General features: G+C 38.6%; 1 protein-coding gene across 2 annotated transcripts in view; it reads right to left on the bottom strand.

Moving 5' to 3' along the window:
* The window catches only part of fam184b (family with sequence similarity 184 member B), a 34,584-nt gene that overhangs the window by 6,758 nt on the left and 12,774 nt on the right, over positions 1-15,052 (bottom strand). The window contains exons 4-15 of one of the 2 annotated variants that reach the window (XM_077570482.1): positions 13,117-13,252; positions 10,292-10,440; positions 8,796-9,341; positions 7,371-7,478; positions 6,740-7,038; positions 5,525-5,669; positions 4,239-4,358; positions 2,625-2,757; positions 2,288-2,418; positions 2,086-2,201; positions 413-805; positions 221-335 (exon numbers count right to left, since the gene is read on the bottom strand). In XM_077570482.1, coding sequence (XP_077426608.1) covers positions 221-335; positions 413-805; positions 2,086-2,201; positions 2,288-2,418; positions 2,625-2,757; positions 4,239-4,358; positions 5,525-5,669; positions 6,740-7,038; positions 7,371-7,478; positions 8,796-9,341; positions 10,292-10,440; positions 13,117-13,252 — 2,391 coding nt within the window. The remainder of the gene's footprint in view (positions 1-220; positions 336-412; positions 806-2,085; positions 2,202-2,287; positions 2,419-2,624; positions 2,758-4,238; positions 4,359-5,524; positions 5,670-6,739; positions 7,039-7,370; positions 7,479-8,795; positions 9,342-10,291; positions 10,441-13,116; positions 13,253-15,052) is intronic. The other variant, XM_077570483.1, reaches the window with a different exon arrangement.

Raw genomic sequence — 15,052 nt, 5'->3', positions numbered from 1 at the left:
GCCATTGACGGTTATAGACGTCAAAGTTCAATTTGAAATGAGCTGGCAGTGAATGAGCTAATTAAAAAAAAACTTGCAAACCGGGTCACTTGTAGCTAAAGGTCAAGTTTTGGTTACCATTTTTTGGGGGGTTGTTTGGCAAGATTACACCAAAATGCGACACAACACATCCAGCAGAATCAATCTTGTGGTTGCCATTTTGGAGTGTGTGTTCTTGTACCACTAATCGTTTAATGAGCTGGTCTCGTTCCGTCAGTCTCTCCTGAAGTTTCCCCAACTGGAGGTCATCACATCGAGGTTCTCTCCTCCTGCATCGCTCCTCCCGCTCACGCAACCTGGAGCAACCGTACATGCTATCATCTTAATAGCCATCATCACGTTGTCACGTACAAGTCACACGTGCATCACTTACTCGTTCTCCAAGGCTACGATACGAGCCTGCAGCTGCATCTGCGCGTTGCTGTATTCAGACACCAAATTCTGAATCTCCCTCTTGTGCTCCTGCCTGATCTCCTCCAGCTCTTTTTTCCTCCTCTCGTCCCCGTCCTGCGGCTTCTCCTTTTTCTCCTGCTCGCCTTGCTCCTCCTTGTCCTCGTCTTCCTTCCTCTCCTCCCACAGTTTCTGGGACTCTTCCAGCGTCTCCATCTCCACCCTCAATTTCTCCACCTCCTCCTTCAAGCGCTGCGCTTCGTCCTCCAGATGGGCATCTCGGGTCTTTTGCGAGTCTGAGCTCTTCTCTTCTTTCACTTCGATTTTAGGGTTCACCTGAATGGACCTGTGAGGAGAGAAATGGCTGGATAGACCCCTGCAAATTCATTCTGCATTAAAAATGAGGGTCAATTAAGTGTCACTTAAAATACAGGATACGAATGCATTAGATTACCTGACTGGCAGCAACATTTGAATTTAACAAAGTACAATAGGAAGTTAAAGGGAAAAAACAACTACTACTACTGGGCTAAATAGGTGTTTGACAAAAATGCTATTTTAGATATGGACAAAATACATGCGCTTATAGGGAAAGTCAACCTGAAACATGTCTTGACAATAATATGTTATATGTGTCCTCACTAGTCTAAACATGACATTCTGATTAATATTACATTTGTGGAATTTGAGTTATGAAGCAAAATCCAGCTGTTTTTATCCATCTCAGGGGGGCGGCCATTTTGCCACTTGCCGTCGACTGAAGATAACATCACAGATGCTCAGGTAACAACCAATCACAGCTCAGCTGCAGAAAGCAGGTGAGATCTGATTGGTCATTGCCTGAGCCATGGCAATGACCAATCAGATCGGAGAAATCCGATTTGCCTGCAGTCTGAACTAAGACCCTGTTTAAGCACCATTAAAGCATGTCTGCCATCTAGTGATACTTAATGATATTACAACTTAAGAACTACACTCGAACCCTGCATGTTCAGAGTTTGGCACCCCTGGATTTGCATATTTTATTTTATTTATTTATTTTTGAGTGGGGGTGTCAATATTTTTTCACATTTTGGATTTCTCCTGATTTTTCTTGGATTTTTATTCACGTTTCCCTCCGTTCTTTGTGAAAAATTTATGTTTTGTTTTTTTTAATTTTGTTTGTAAAAAAATAAAAATGAAAAAATTCACCCCTTTTTTTTTCTTTAAGGCTGCTTGCTGACCCTGCTTAAGTTAATCCCTTTTATACTGCAAGCACTTTATAAAATTTGGTATCGTATTTAGCCTCAGGCCAGGACAGTATGTGTATATTTATCCGTCCATTTTCTATAGCGCTTCAATAGGATTTTTTTGTGTTTTTGGTAAACCCTGAAATGGTCGTCAGTCAAACAACCATTCAAACTCACATTTGTAACCATGAGAAATTTAAAGGCTTTTATTGACAAATAATAGAAAATCCCGCCTTATATTGGACATGGGTCCGGACTGGTACACTAACAACCATTCATGCTCACTTTTATATGTTATAATTTTGAGTCTTCAATGAACCCATGCATGTTTTTAGGAATGTGGCTGAAGGTCAGACACAAACTCATCCACCATGCTGCCATTAAATAAATGGAATATTTTTTCTTTTGCAGTCTATTTTTCACTCACTTCTCCTGTAATTGCTTCTTGAGTGTGGCATTCTCTCTCTGCAGCTCCAGCATGGCGCAGCGACTCTCATCCAGCTGCCGCTCAAACACCTGGTTCTGGTTCTGCTGCTTCAGGTCCTAACAGCGCACACACACACACACACATAAGAGTATTGAGGTCAATAGACGCAAGGGGACGAGATTGAAATGAGCGTGTGTGTTACCTGCTGCAGCGCCATCATCTGTGTGTGAGCTTGCAGTTGGGCCTGAAGGTCTTCAATCTGCTGCATGTGTCTCTGGGTCATTTGTCGGCTCCACTCGGTGTGCTGCTGGGTCAACTCTGCACGCTGCTTATCTGATGTCACGCACACACATGCACAAGGAAAAAAATAATAATAATATATCCACTCAGCCCATTGTCACAGGTAGCCTTCTGCTTGTTGCCATGGTGAAATGTATCCATGGCAATAAGAACTTGGCTGCTGAATACATAATGTCAAATGGCTGCGTGGCCATTCATCCGAGTCAATGCACGTTGGTGTGTGAATGCGCACGTGTTACCTAATTCCAGGTGGTGCATGGTCTGGAGTCGGTTCCTCTCGGACAGAACATCTTCTTTGGCTTGTCTCTCCAACGCTTGCAGCTGCACGGCGTGGCTGTGCCTCTCCTCGGCTAAGCACTGGCTTTGTGGCTCCTCCAACACACAAGAATCTTTTTCACCACCGATGCGAGCTTTTAGGTGACGGGGGCGTGCGCTAACAGTGCAGGTATTTAAGTTGACGTCCAAAAAAAAAAAGAGCAGCGACTCCAAATCACCGTGTGGCAGTTGTGACGGAATCAGGTATGCGGTGGGAAGTCAAGGTTATTGTAGTTAGTCAAGGTTATTGTAGTTCATTAACGAAAACTGACATAATGGCTAAAACTAACAGTGGAAAAGCATTTTTGTATTAAAAAAATGCTTTTAAGAAAATTAAAACTAACTGAAACTACATCTTATGTTTATCAAACTAATTAAAAATCTCTCTCTCTCTCTCTCTCTCTCTCTCTCTCTCTCTCTCTCTCTCTCTCTCTCTCTCTCTCTCTCTCTCTCTCTCTCTCTCTCTCTCTCTCTCTCTCTCTCTCTCTCTCTCTCTCTCTCTCTCTCTCTCTCTCTCTCTCTCTCTCTCTCTCTCTCTCTGTGTGTGTGTGTGTGTGTGTGTGTATATATATATATATATATATATATATATATATATATATATATATATATATATATATATATATATATAAAACTAATAAAAAAAATTAGAAAAGGGAAGCATGGTCTATATACTATAATGAAAAATCCTAAACTATTATGACCCTGTTGGAAATGATCAAATTTCATTTAATTTGTACAAACAAATTATTTGTTTGGTTTGTTCTTTAAAAGAAAAAATATATATTTGTTCTGTTATCAATGCCAGCGACATAGTGCCGTTGTTGCCATTTATACAACAGACTTTATGTTCAATTAAACAGACCGTTTTTGAAGTTTAACATTAGCAAATTCTCAGATTTTTTTTTTTTTGGTTCCTCTGTTATTCTCTTACAAAAAAAAAAAACACACGTTGGCTTTTTTGTGCTCAGACAAAAGCAATAAAAGTTGTCTTTGGCGCCATCTGGTGGCATCTTGGCACCAAGGAACTGGTGTAGTGAGTTGAGGAGCTTCACTGAAGCCCCCACTAACAAATCCAACGGCTCTACTCGCTTTTTCTGGTACCTCCTCCTTTGCGGTTCAAAAAAAAAAAAAAGGATCCCAGTTCCAAAGCGTGACGTAATTATTTTGGAGGCCAATGATTGGTTCGAGACATGTCGTCATCAATGTGCAGCTGCGCAAACCGCCACCCCGGGAAAGCAGCTGCCATTAACGATGAAAGAAAGAACAACAATGGCCTCCAAAACAGAGGAGGCGCAAACCTTTTTAACATCATTGAATGCAGTCTGAGTCTTCCGGTTACTGCAATATTAATTCTCTACTTTTTGGTGTAGAGGAGGGAAAATACCATCGGTGGAATCGAGGATTTAATCTTTTTGATGCCATCTTGTGGCACATATAGGCAACCACAGTACAGTATATACTTTGTGTGACATTTTTGTTTGGTGATGTGGCGTGAGATTGGAAACTCTGGATGCTTATGTGACGTGTGCAAGTACCTGCAGCAGCTCCCTCAGCTTCTTGTTAATCTCTTTAGTCTCCAGGACCTCCTTCCTGAGCTTGTCAAACTCAACGTTGCCATGGGAATTGTCTTCAGGTACTCCCTTCTTTGTCTCCGTCTGTGTGGCGAGAAAAATAAGGATAACAGGAATGAGACACGAGGACTTGATGTCTACAGGAAATTAACTCATTCACTGCCATTGACGGCTATAGATGTCAAAAATTCATTTGAACTATTTCTATTAGTTTAACATTTTTTCCACTTTTGTTAACAAGAGTATAAAAACAGAGAAAAAACTATTGTACATATAGAGCAGATATAAAAAAAAATTATTAATCATGAGTTAATTAGTGAAGTCATGCGATTAATTATGATTAAAAAAAATAATCGTCTGACGTCACTAATTTTTAATAATCTTTTCTTTTAAAAAAAAAGATAAAAGAAAAAAGATTATTAAAAATTGGGGACGTCAGGCGATTAAAATTCTTTAAAAAAGAAAAAAAGAAAAGAAAAACGAAAAAAAGATTATTAAAAAATTAGGGGCGTCAGGCGATTACATTTTTTAACTAGTTAATCGCATGACTCCTAGTTAATTTTTATAATTTAAAAAAAAAAGAGAATTTTTTTTTAAAGAAAAAAATATTTTAAATGTTTTTTAAAAATTGCGTCATGCAATTCTTTTTTTTTTTTTAACTGTAATTAATTGCATGACTTCACTAGTTATTTTTTTTAAAGAAAAGATTAAAAAAAGAAAAGAAAAATTATAAAAAATTAGGGGCGTCAGGCGATTAAAATGTTTAATTGTAATTAATTGAATGACTTCACTTGTTAACTCACGATTAATCACACATTATATATCTGTTCTAAATGTACAATTAAAAAAAATCTAGGTTTTCATTCTCTTGTTTACAAAAGTGGGGGGAAAAAAAACCTAATAGAAATAGTTAAATGAATTTATGGCAGTGAATGAGTTAAAAAATTGAAAATATGCAGTTGGTCTATGATCTTCAGTGTTGCCAACAAATAAAGGATGTTGCTAAGGGTGGGTCTGTTTGTAGGTAGAAATTGCTAAATGATGTTGCCATTGTGCGATTGTCATCGCAAAATGACGTAAAACACTATGTAGATTACAGTATACAGTGACCAACAAGAAAAATCGAAAAGTGAACATTGAGATTACTTTGTAGTCATTGCAGGAGTCAATCTATCGGCTCTGAAAATGGCCAACGGCAAAAAGCACATCGGCTGCAGGCGCGTTCGGGGACACCCGTGAAGTGGGCTCACCTGCAGCTCATCTAGCTGACTCTGCAGCTCGGCGATCTGTGTTTGCAACTCCTGCTCCTGGTTCTGCCACCTCTGCTCGCTCTCGGCCACGGCGGCGTTCATCTCGATCCGGAACTCTGCCCTGAGACGATCCTCACACTCGGCCCTGGAGGAGCGCGGCAACACGGGTGCGTCAGTGCAAAGAAGACAGGAAATACTGTCTAAAAAATGTATAGGTTTTAGGTAAACTAATGAATACGCACACACTCACACGCACAAAATAAAATAAAAATAAATAAAAAAATAAAAAATAAAATAAAAAAGAGAGCAATGATGATGACATGTCAAATCGGTAAAATTACCGAATGAGATCTCCAGGAAAAAAAAAAAAAAAAAAAAAGACAGGAAATACTGTCTAAAAAATTAATAGGTTTTAGGTAAACTAATGAATACGCACACACTCACAAGCACAAAATAAAATATAAATAAATAAAAAATAAAATAAAAAAGAGAGCAATGATGATGACATGTCAAATCGGTAAAATTACCGAATGAGATCTCCAGGAAAAAAAAGAAGACAGGAAATACTGTCTAAAAAATTAATAGGTTTTAGGTAAACTAATGAATACGCACACACTCACAAGCACAAAATAAAATATAAATAAATAAAAAATAAAATAAAAAAGAGAGCAATGATGATGACATGTCAAATCGGTAAAATTACCGAATGAGATCTCCAGGAAAAAAAAAAAAAGAAGACAGGAAATACTTGCTAACTGATAGCCAAGTGGAACTTTTGCATTGTAGAGGAATTATAACCACTGGCCACTCCATTCGGCTCAACTTTATTTTTGGAGCTCTTTAAAAACAACAACAGCGGTCACAAAGCACTGTACATATTACCACAAAACAAAATAAATAACACAAATATAATACATGAGGTCCGTAGTCTGATGAATTTTTTTAATATTCTATCCAGTTGACCTTTTCACAGTAATTATACAAAATGTAACGAGAAGGTGTTATTTATTTGTTCATTACTGCAGTGTCCCATTGTTTTATTGGGCTTTCTGCAATCATCAAATCCAGAATCAAATATAAAGAGATATAATCACCAAAAGGAGACACTGATGATTAAAATGTTAAATGAATACTCATTTGTTGCATTTATGCTTTAATTAATTCATTTCAACTATGATGATGGCAGCCAAAGCAGGCCTGGTTTTGTTCTGCTACCTGATTCGTTCCTCAGCGTTGCGTTGGCTCTGTTCTAAAAGGTTCCTCTCCGCGTTCAGCCGACTCTGTTCCAAAATCTTCTCCTCTAGCCGGTGCTTGTCTGCCTTGAGGGAAGCGATGTCTCTCTGTTGTCTTTCCCGCTGCTTCTCCGCCTCGTCCTGCATGCGCGTCAGGCGGTTTTGGGTCTGCTGCAGGTCCTCCTGCAGGCGGGAGTACTGCGGTCCGCATGGGGGCGATGTCTCTGGCGCTACTTTGTCCTTCTCTTCTTGATGATGCACGGCCGTCTTCAAACGAAAGATCTGAACAGACGTATGTATGGCTTGCTGGATGAGTCAGTCATTTGTTGGGTGCTACATTCCAGACCGGCGCACAATTGGGGAAAATTTGCTATTTGGGGAGGTCTGATTAAAAAAACTAACAAAACAATTTTGGGGGGGGGGGGTGTTGTAATGGAAATAGACTAAATCTGTCCACCATCCTAAAAATTTAGTTTCCATTGAGAATTGATGTGACTATACGGATGCATTCCCCAAAATGTGTGCCGAATCGTAAAATTTCAGTGGCGACTTTTGTAGTTCCATTGTGATAGTAATAATAATAATAACAATAATAATAAAAATGCACACTTTACCTCGTTGTCTGCATCTTTAAGTTTAATCTCATTTTCTTGTCTCTCCCTCTCCAGCCTGTCAAGAAGCTCCCCATTTCTTCTCCTCTCCTCTTCTAGATGTGCACATACCTTGAAAAAACATCAGAGAAAAAGATATTTTGTTAAAAGAATGAAAAAGATGACATGCTACTTGAAGCTTTTGGCCTATTTCCAAATTGAAAAATAACAATAACAGAAGAAAAACAAAACAAATAGAACATAAATAATAGAAGAAAATAAAAATAAAAGTGATTTTTTTTTTTTTTGCTTAAGCCTAGATTGATTTGTTTCTTTCACCATACCTATCATATCTAAAACATTGTGGCAGACTTGTTAATTTAGTTTTTACTTTTCATACATTTTGAAAAAAGTTCCATTTATTATTATTTTTATTATTATTATTATTATTATTTCTGCATGTTCTATTAATGTATCTTATTAAATAATTTGTTTACTGGTTAATTATAAATAACAAAAAACATAAAAAACTATTTTACATATTTTTTTATTTGCTTATTAAATAATTGTCTAGTTAATTATACTTCAGTAAATTATAAACAATATAAAATAAGTAATGGGAAAAATTGTTTTTAATCAAAATATATATATTTAAAACATTTGACTTACAAATCTTTTTTTTTTATTTCTTGGTTTGTTTGTTCATTTATTTTTACCTCTGCGTTTTAAACGTTAAGATAACACAAAAAGTAAAACGACCCCACTCTAGATTCTTTTAGAGCATTGATTATAGAAGTTTGCAATAAATCAGTCAATTTCAGAATGTAAAAAGAAAGAAAGAAAGTAAAAAGGTTTCATTTCAGTGAAACGATAAATAAAATGTTACTTTCACTCAAAATTTGGCCAGGGTATAAATAGTGTTTTTTGGGCCTGATTTAGTCAGTTTCCAAATAGTCGGTGCTCAATGGCTGCTGAGCTGTGTGTACACTGTGCAATGAAGCTGGGTGCTAGATTGTGTGCTGCTGTTAGGAACAGGTTTAAAAGTACGGCGTATTTAAAAAGTGTTCTTTTACGATTTAGGTAGTTCCGAAAATTTGGGAGAGCACTGCAAGCACACAATGAAGTTGGAAGGGATGGAATAGGAAGTGTTAGTGGAAGACAAACAATTACTATGTTAAAGAACCCGTAATTTGGGGGAAGCCAACAACCTCATAAAAGCAATGTTTTATTTGATTGAACTTGCCCTGAGTCACGGGAATTGGATATATTATATTATATCACAGGCGATATGGCATGACTCCTCCTTGTGATTGCCTGTAAGTTAGCCCTTGAATGATTTCAGAGGCTGCTAAATTGCATTGCTATATGCTGCTTTTTCAGCTATATTGCTCAATCCTTATGTAAATCAGTCTCATTGTGTCATGTGACCAAAAAAAAAAAAAGTCTGACCTCCTGGTTGGTCTTCTTCTCCGAGTTAAGAGCTTCTTGGACGCCGTGTAGTTCAGCCGCATGTCTCCGCATCACCTCCTCAATGGCCTTGCGCACCTGCTCCTTCAGCCGCCTCCTGTCCTCCTCCGCCTTCTCCACCAGCCTTCTTTTCTCCTCCTCCAGCTTCTGCTGCAGACCCGCCCTCTGCGCCTCCACCTGCTCGAAGCGCTTGTCCAACTGAGCGCGGACGCGGACCCTCTCCACGTCCAGCTCCTTGCGCAGACGCTCCACCTCCTCCTCCTTTTCCCTCCTCACGTGCTCCCTGACTCCCTCGGCCTCCTTCCGCATGGCCTCCTTCTCCTCATCTCGCTCCCGCCGCAGTCGGTTTCGCTCTTTCTCCAGATGGCTCTTTTCTTGCTCTCTTTCCCTCTGTAGGCTCTCTCGCTCCTTGTCCATCTCCCTCTGCAGTTTGTCCCGCTCTTCATCTGCATGTTTTTGGATGCGACGCAGCTCTTCTGTCTGAGCCCTCACCATCTCGGAACGCAGACTGGACAGGGCCTCCGCGTGCTGAAATACATCAGTCAGACTCTTCATTAGGTACGCCTGCATAAACTTTCCAATATAATAATTCAGAAATACAAAGTAACAACAGAGAGCCGGGCATTTTTTTCTATGATTTAAAAAAAAAATGGTATTCTTCCAATAATGTTTTCATTAAGTTTGGATGTGCACTATGTTGTTCAATTTAAAAAAACGTTAATCTACTATGCTTTATAGTAATTGAATCTTATCCAGTTTGAATTAGCCTTGCTTTGTGAAGGCAGTCAAAAACTACAGTATAAATTAAAATTCTATTCAATTCAATTTAACATGTTCACATTAATGCTTATTTGTCTCTTGGATGTCAACTCATTCACTCCCAGCCATTTTCACTGAAGCAACCCCCTTCGCTCCCACCTGTTTTACGGCTGTTTTCGGGGGGGGGGTATATTGGTATCTGTTTCCGTTTTGCAGCAATTAGCATTAGAATATAGCTAAGTTTCATCACTATTCCCAAAACTGTTGAAAACACTGGGGAAAAGAGCTTGCGGCAACATGGCCCTGGTTGATCTCTTACACTCTGCTGCCACCTGCTGGCCATGTTTTGTATTAACTACCATTGCTTGCATCAAAGCCTTCTGTATGCTCTAACATAAAAAACTTTTTTTTTTTTTTTTTTTAACGTATAAATACGTTTTTGGAAAAGACAAATTATCAAAAAACATATTTATACGTTTTTGGGTCTGAATGAGTTGCATTTTTTTGTGCTTAGGTCTTAGTTGTAGAAGAATGAAAGTTGACCTCACTTTCGCTATTAAGACCGTGAGTACATTATCATCAGCACTGTCCAGAATTACATCGCCGGTTCAGCCTTTATGAGATTTCCCAGTTGCTCCAAATGTTCCCACCCATACAATGAATTAATGTTAAGCGCTACAGAAAATGAACAAACAGACATTCTACAGGATGCGTGTTACCTGGCGGATCTGGCGCGCATGGTCGTTATTCCTGCCGCTAGTCTGAAGCTCCAACTCTCTGTTTCTGCTCTGCAGACGACTCAGCTGGCTCTTCAGGTCCTCCACGTCAGCGCACGCACACACCTTGCAGCCCACATTCAGCAGCTCTTCTAAAGCCCACACAGAATACACACATTACAAACATCACTGAAAATTGCCATTCCAAAAGACTGGGTAGAAGTCAGGTTAGCCAATAAAAGGCAGCAGGACACTTGACAAAGCATACTTGTACCATTTTAGCCCCTGGAAAATTTCGAACCTTGCCTTGGAGTCGAATAACCAGTCATTCTGGATACATACATGAATGAATGAATTCCTACTATACTCATTTCCCTGTTTTTCTCAATGGACCCACAAGCCAGGTGTTCCTCAGGGCTCAATCCTTGGCCCACTGAAACAATCTCAATAAGAGTATAAAAACAGGAGATTTTGTATTTTTATGTTTTTGTTGTGGAAGTTTTGTTCATCCTTATTAACTATTCAGAACCTTCACACTCAGTAAAAAAGTGGATCTTATTTTGTAGAGGTACAATAGTTTGTGATTGAGGTGGTAGCCTTCCTATAAATCAATGCTTTTTGTACACTTGACTTATACCCTTTTTTGGACCGTGTAAATTTTTAAACCTTGCCTATTTTTCTCAGTGTACCAACATGTCAGGTGTTCCTCAAGGCTCAATCCTTCGCCCACTGATATAATCTCAATATGGGCACGTTTGGACAAGGATGAATAAAAACATGAGGTTGTGTGTGTTTTTTTTTTCCTTTCTTTGTGTTTTTGTTGGAGTTCTTGTTCACAGAGTTGAGAAACAACTTAAAACACTGTATAATTTTTATACTGGCCAGGTATCACTAGTATGCTCTTACACACTCTAAAAACAGCTGGGTAAAAAAGTAACCCAAATTGGACTGACCCAACTTTTTCAGTTATACAACCCAAAAAGTTGGGTCAAATTAAATTAATAACCCACAACACCCACCCTTTTGTTAAGGGTGGGGGTAGTGGGTTATTCATTTGACCCAACTTTTTATTTTTTGGTTAATTGAATAACCCAATTGAATTTGGGTCAAGTTAAATTTATAACACACAAAGCAACCCAATGTTTTAGGTTGTTTTGTGGGTTATTCATTTGACCCAACTTTTTGGGTTAATTGAATAACCCAATTGAATTGGGTCAAAAATGAACACGTTTTTGAGTTAAATAACCACAAAAGTTGGGTCAAATTAAATTACCAACCGACAAAGCATCCCGATTTCTTGGGTTGGTTGTGGGTTTTTCATTTGACCCAACTTTTTGAATTCATTGCATAACCAAATTGAATTTGGGTTAAATTAAATGAATAACCCACAAAGTAACCCAATTTCTTGGGTTGTTTTTTGGGTTATTCATTTGACACAACTTTTGGGGTTAATGGAATAACCCAATTGAATCCGGTCAATAATTAGCTGACAACTTTTTGATTTGTTTAACCCAAAAAGTTGGGTCAAATTAAATTAGTAACACAAAAAGCAAACCATTTATTTTAGGGTGACACAAATTTTGTGTTAAATGCCCAGGGTCAGTCCCTTTTTGGCCCAACTGTTTTTAGAGTGTATATCAGTGAAAAAGTACTAGCCCACCCTTGTTTCTTCTTAATTTTAAATCCCTGGTACAACTGAATCTGCATTTGTTTGGACAAATATAATAATGACAACAAAAATAGCTCAGACTTTGGTTTAAGAGATGATATTTCAGCATTTTCCATTGTTTTTCTTGATAATAACCAAAATCACTTACAAATTCCTACAGTAATAGCTAAGGTATGTCATTGTACTGCCAAAAACAGTGCTTTTAGGCAGTTCAGGTTTTATTTTCTGTCTGTTAGTCACCTTACAGGACCTTTAGTCTCCACGGCTCTCATTAATTGTCTACTTCAAAGGTTATCAAGCTCATCATCTTAACCCTGGAGAACCCAAGAACCCTTTTCTTCTTTTGAAAATTATGAATTATACATTAAATGACTGCTATAAGTTCACTGAACACCAAAATATATGTTTTTTCAATTTTAACCCTTGTTTTTTGAACTAGCTCAGAGTTGCTAGTTTGTCAAAATATATATATATAAAACATACTCCTAGGCATTCTGCAACATGATATGAAATAGATTAACAAAAAAAACCACAATTTTACCATCTGATGGTTTGCTGAGAAGATGGTTTTGTTTGGATTGATTTCCATCTCAACAAAACAGCATGTTGCCAGCCATCTTGTCACCACCACTCTGTCTCATGTAAGTGCAATATTCATCCACTAGATGGCCCCATGCAGGGGTCAGAAGTGGCACTCTGGACTTTTGAAGTTAAATTTGTAAAAAAAAAAAAAAAAGGTCTTTGTTATTTGAGTAGCAGAATTTATAGGGGCCAAATTTGACCCCGTGGGTTCTCCAGGGTTAAGATGTAGGCTTGATCTGGTCCCTGTAAGTGCTCCTTAAGTCTTCCACAAAAAATATTTAACTATGCAATGGCCTTTCCCAACTTCATCCTCTGCTCCTTTCTGACAATCAATTGGAGAGACACATCCCTGCATGTCTTCAAGACATTAATGCTTGGATGTCAGCGAACGGCCTTAAGCTTAAGCTTGACAAATGGAGCTTCTCTTTCCGCTACAAACATCATCACCCCCTTAGCGCCGCAGTGTTGGAATAAGCCTGGCGCTTATGTCACAGTCGATACATCAAATGTGCTCCGTTCCTTAAGTGCCAAATGAACAAATGTGAACGTAGCATGTGACGGAAGTCTCATTAACTACCTGCTCGTGTCTGCAGCTCATCCTCTTGCAGCAGCAGCCTCTCTTTGGCCACAGCCAGCTCCTCCTCTGCCCGTTTCGCCGTGCTCTCGGCCTCCGACACGCGCTTACCATCCAGTTCCAGCTCTTCCTCCAGGTTCTAGGAATGCACAGAAGAGAGGAGAGGAGAAAGTTTGACAACTATAATGCAGATGCAGTGAAACGGCTCAAAAAGCAAGCCAGTAAACATTTCTAGCTATGTATCCCAGCTGCAGACTTTAATGGTGCCCTTTACGGGATTATGTCAGCTGTGTGCCTCGTTTCGGCGGGGGGTCCGAATACTGCAACGATTCTATTTTGCGCAAACTACTCATTAGGACGGAGCTGACAGTGGAAGCAGCACTCAGCAAGCGCGGCCTGTGGTTAGACGAGCAAAGTTCTCCCGTCTCCGTCAAGCGGGGACCTCGAGCGACCGTCATTAGCTGGCAACATCAGAGACGCTAGGCTGCGACATAAACATCAACTTGTTACTGTTGCAGCGGCTGTGACACTCTAGACTATGAAATATAGTTAAAATTAGGAATCATGACATCATCGCAATAAGTCCGAGAACACGCTCATAACAAACGGTCGTGTGGGATTTCTCAGTCAGCAAATCAAGCGTTCCTTTCTACTTAATACGTCCTGGCTAAAGTAAAAAAAAAAAAAAACGTGCATTAAGATCATATTCAACAAAAGCGCTCCAGTGGGATGCAAGCTCCTTTTTGCACAATTTGCACAAAACCACACTTTTAACAAGGTTTCCATCAGGTAGTTTGTTTTGTTTTCAATGTCACAGCCAAGTGGTCGATTCCTCTATTTTGGTAGTCATTAGCCGAGCTCTGATGTGTCCATCAGTGTAATTGGTGTAAAGGGCAATGGGAGCAATGACAAATAGGCTTTCTGTATATGCAATATTTTTTAGAATTGATTATTTGATCAATTGTTCCACCGATTACAGTAATTTCTGGACTATGAGCCGCTACTTTTTCCACTTGCATTCGACCCTGCAGCTAATACAAAGGTGCGGCTTATCCATCAGATCACAAGGGGGCGCACTATAAAGGAAGCGCAAGAGTGTCAGGCAAAGCAAAACAAACCAAGTGAGCCCAAATACAGTAGGAGAGACAGAATGAGAGCCAGACAATTTGCGACCTCATTATGGAAAAGAAAATAACAAGAACCACCGGTGCGACTTATATGTGTAACAAACTCGAGTATTCCCCAAATTTAGCTAGCGCGACTTATAGTCAGGTGCGCCTTATAGTCCAGAAATTATAATCAATCGTTCCAACAATTGATCAAATAATTGGATACAATTTTATTTTTGCATTAAAGTGTAATTCAACCATTTTTCCCGATTCAAGTTCATTATCTAATTATTGTTGTTTAGTTCAAATTAGTATTTGTCAAATACTATTTGGTATTGTATGTATGGTGAGTTTAAAATAATAATAAAACACATTCAACTTCAATCAAGCAATATCACGTGAGACAGATTGACATTATACTCACCAACTTTTTCGTAACAGATTCAGTTACCGGTGCGGACATTGTTTCTCAAGTAAAAGCAGAAGTTTGCAAATGTCTTATTTTGATTAAACACAAAAGATAATCCGTCTATTTTCAGAGAATATGTATTGTTGAAAGGTTGAAATAAGAGGATATGGGCCATTTTAAGTTAAATAATGACTTGACGATTACTAGATTATTTAAATAGTTGTCCAATAATGTGATACTGAATTAAGTGATTAATTTTGACCCCTCTGGAACTAAGGGTTGTTTGGAAAGCAAACTGTGATTAAAATGTTTTTTTAATGGCTTATTTGTCATCAATTAATCGTAATTAACACAATAAAATCCCATCGATAATATACACAGATGTTCACTGTCTCTTTTATAACAAGAAAGAAAGACAAAT

Source organism: Vanacampus margaritifer, chromosome 7 (assembly GCF_051991255.1).
Source record: "Vanacampus margaritifer isolate UIUO_Vmar chromosome 7, RoL_Vmar_1.0, whole genome shotgun sequence".
Taxonomy (NCBI): Eukaryota; Metazoa; Chordata; class Actinopteri; order Syngnathiformes; family Syngnathidae; genus Vanacampus; species Vanacampus margaritifer.
Note: the sequence above shows the minus strand (reverse complement) of the source record. Positions and strands in the feature narration are given on the sequence as shown.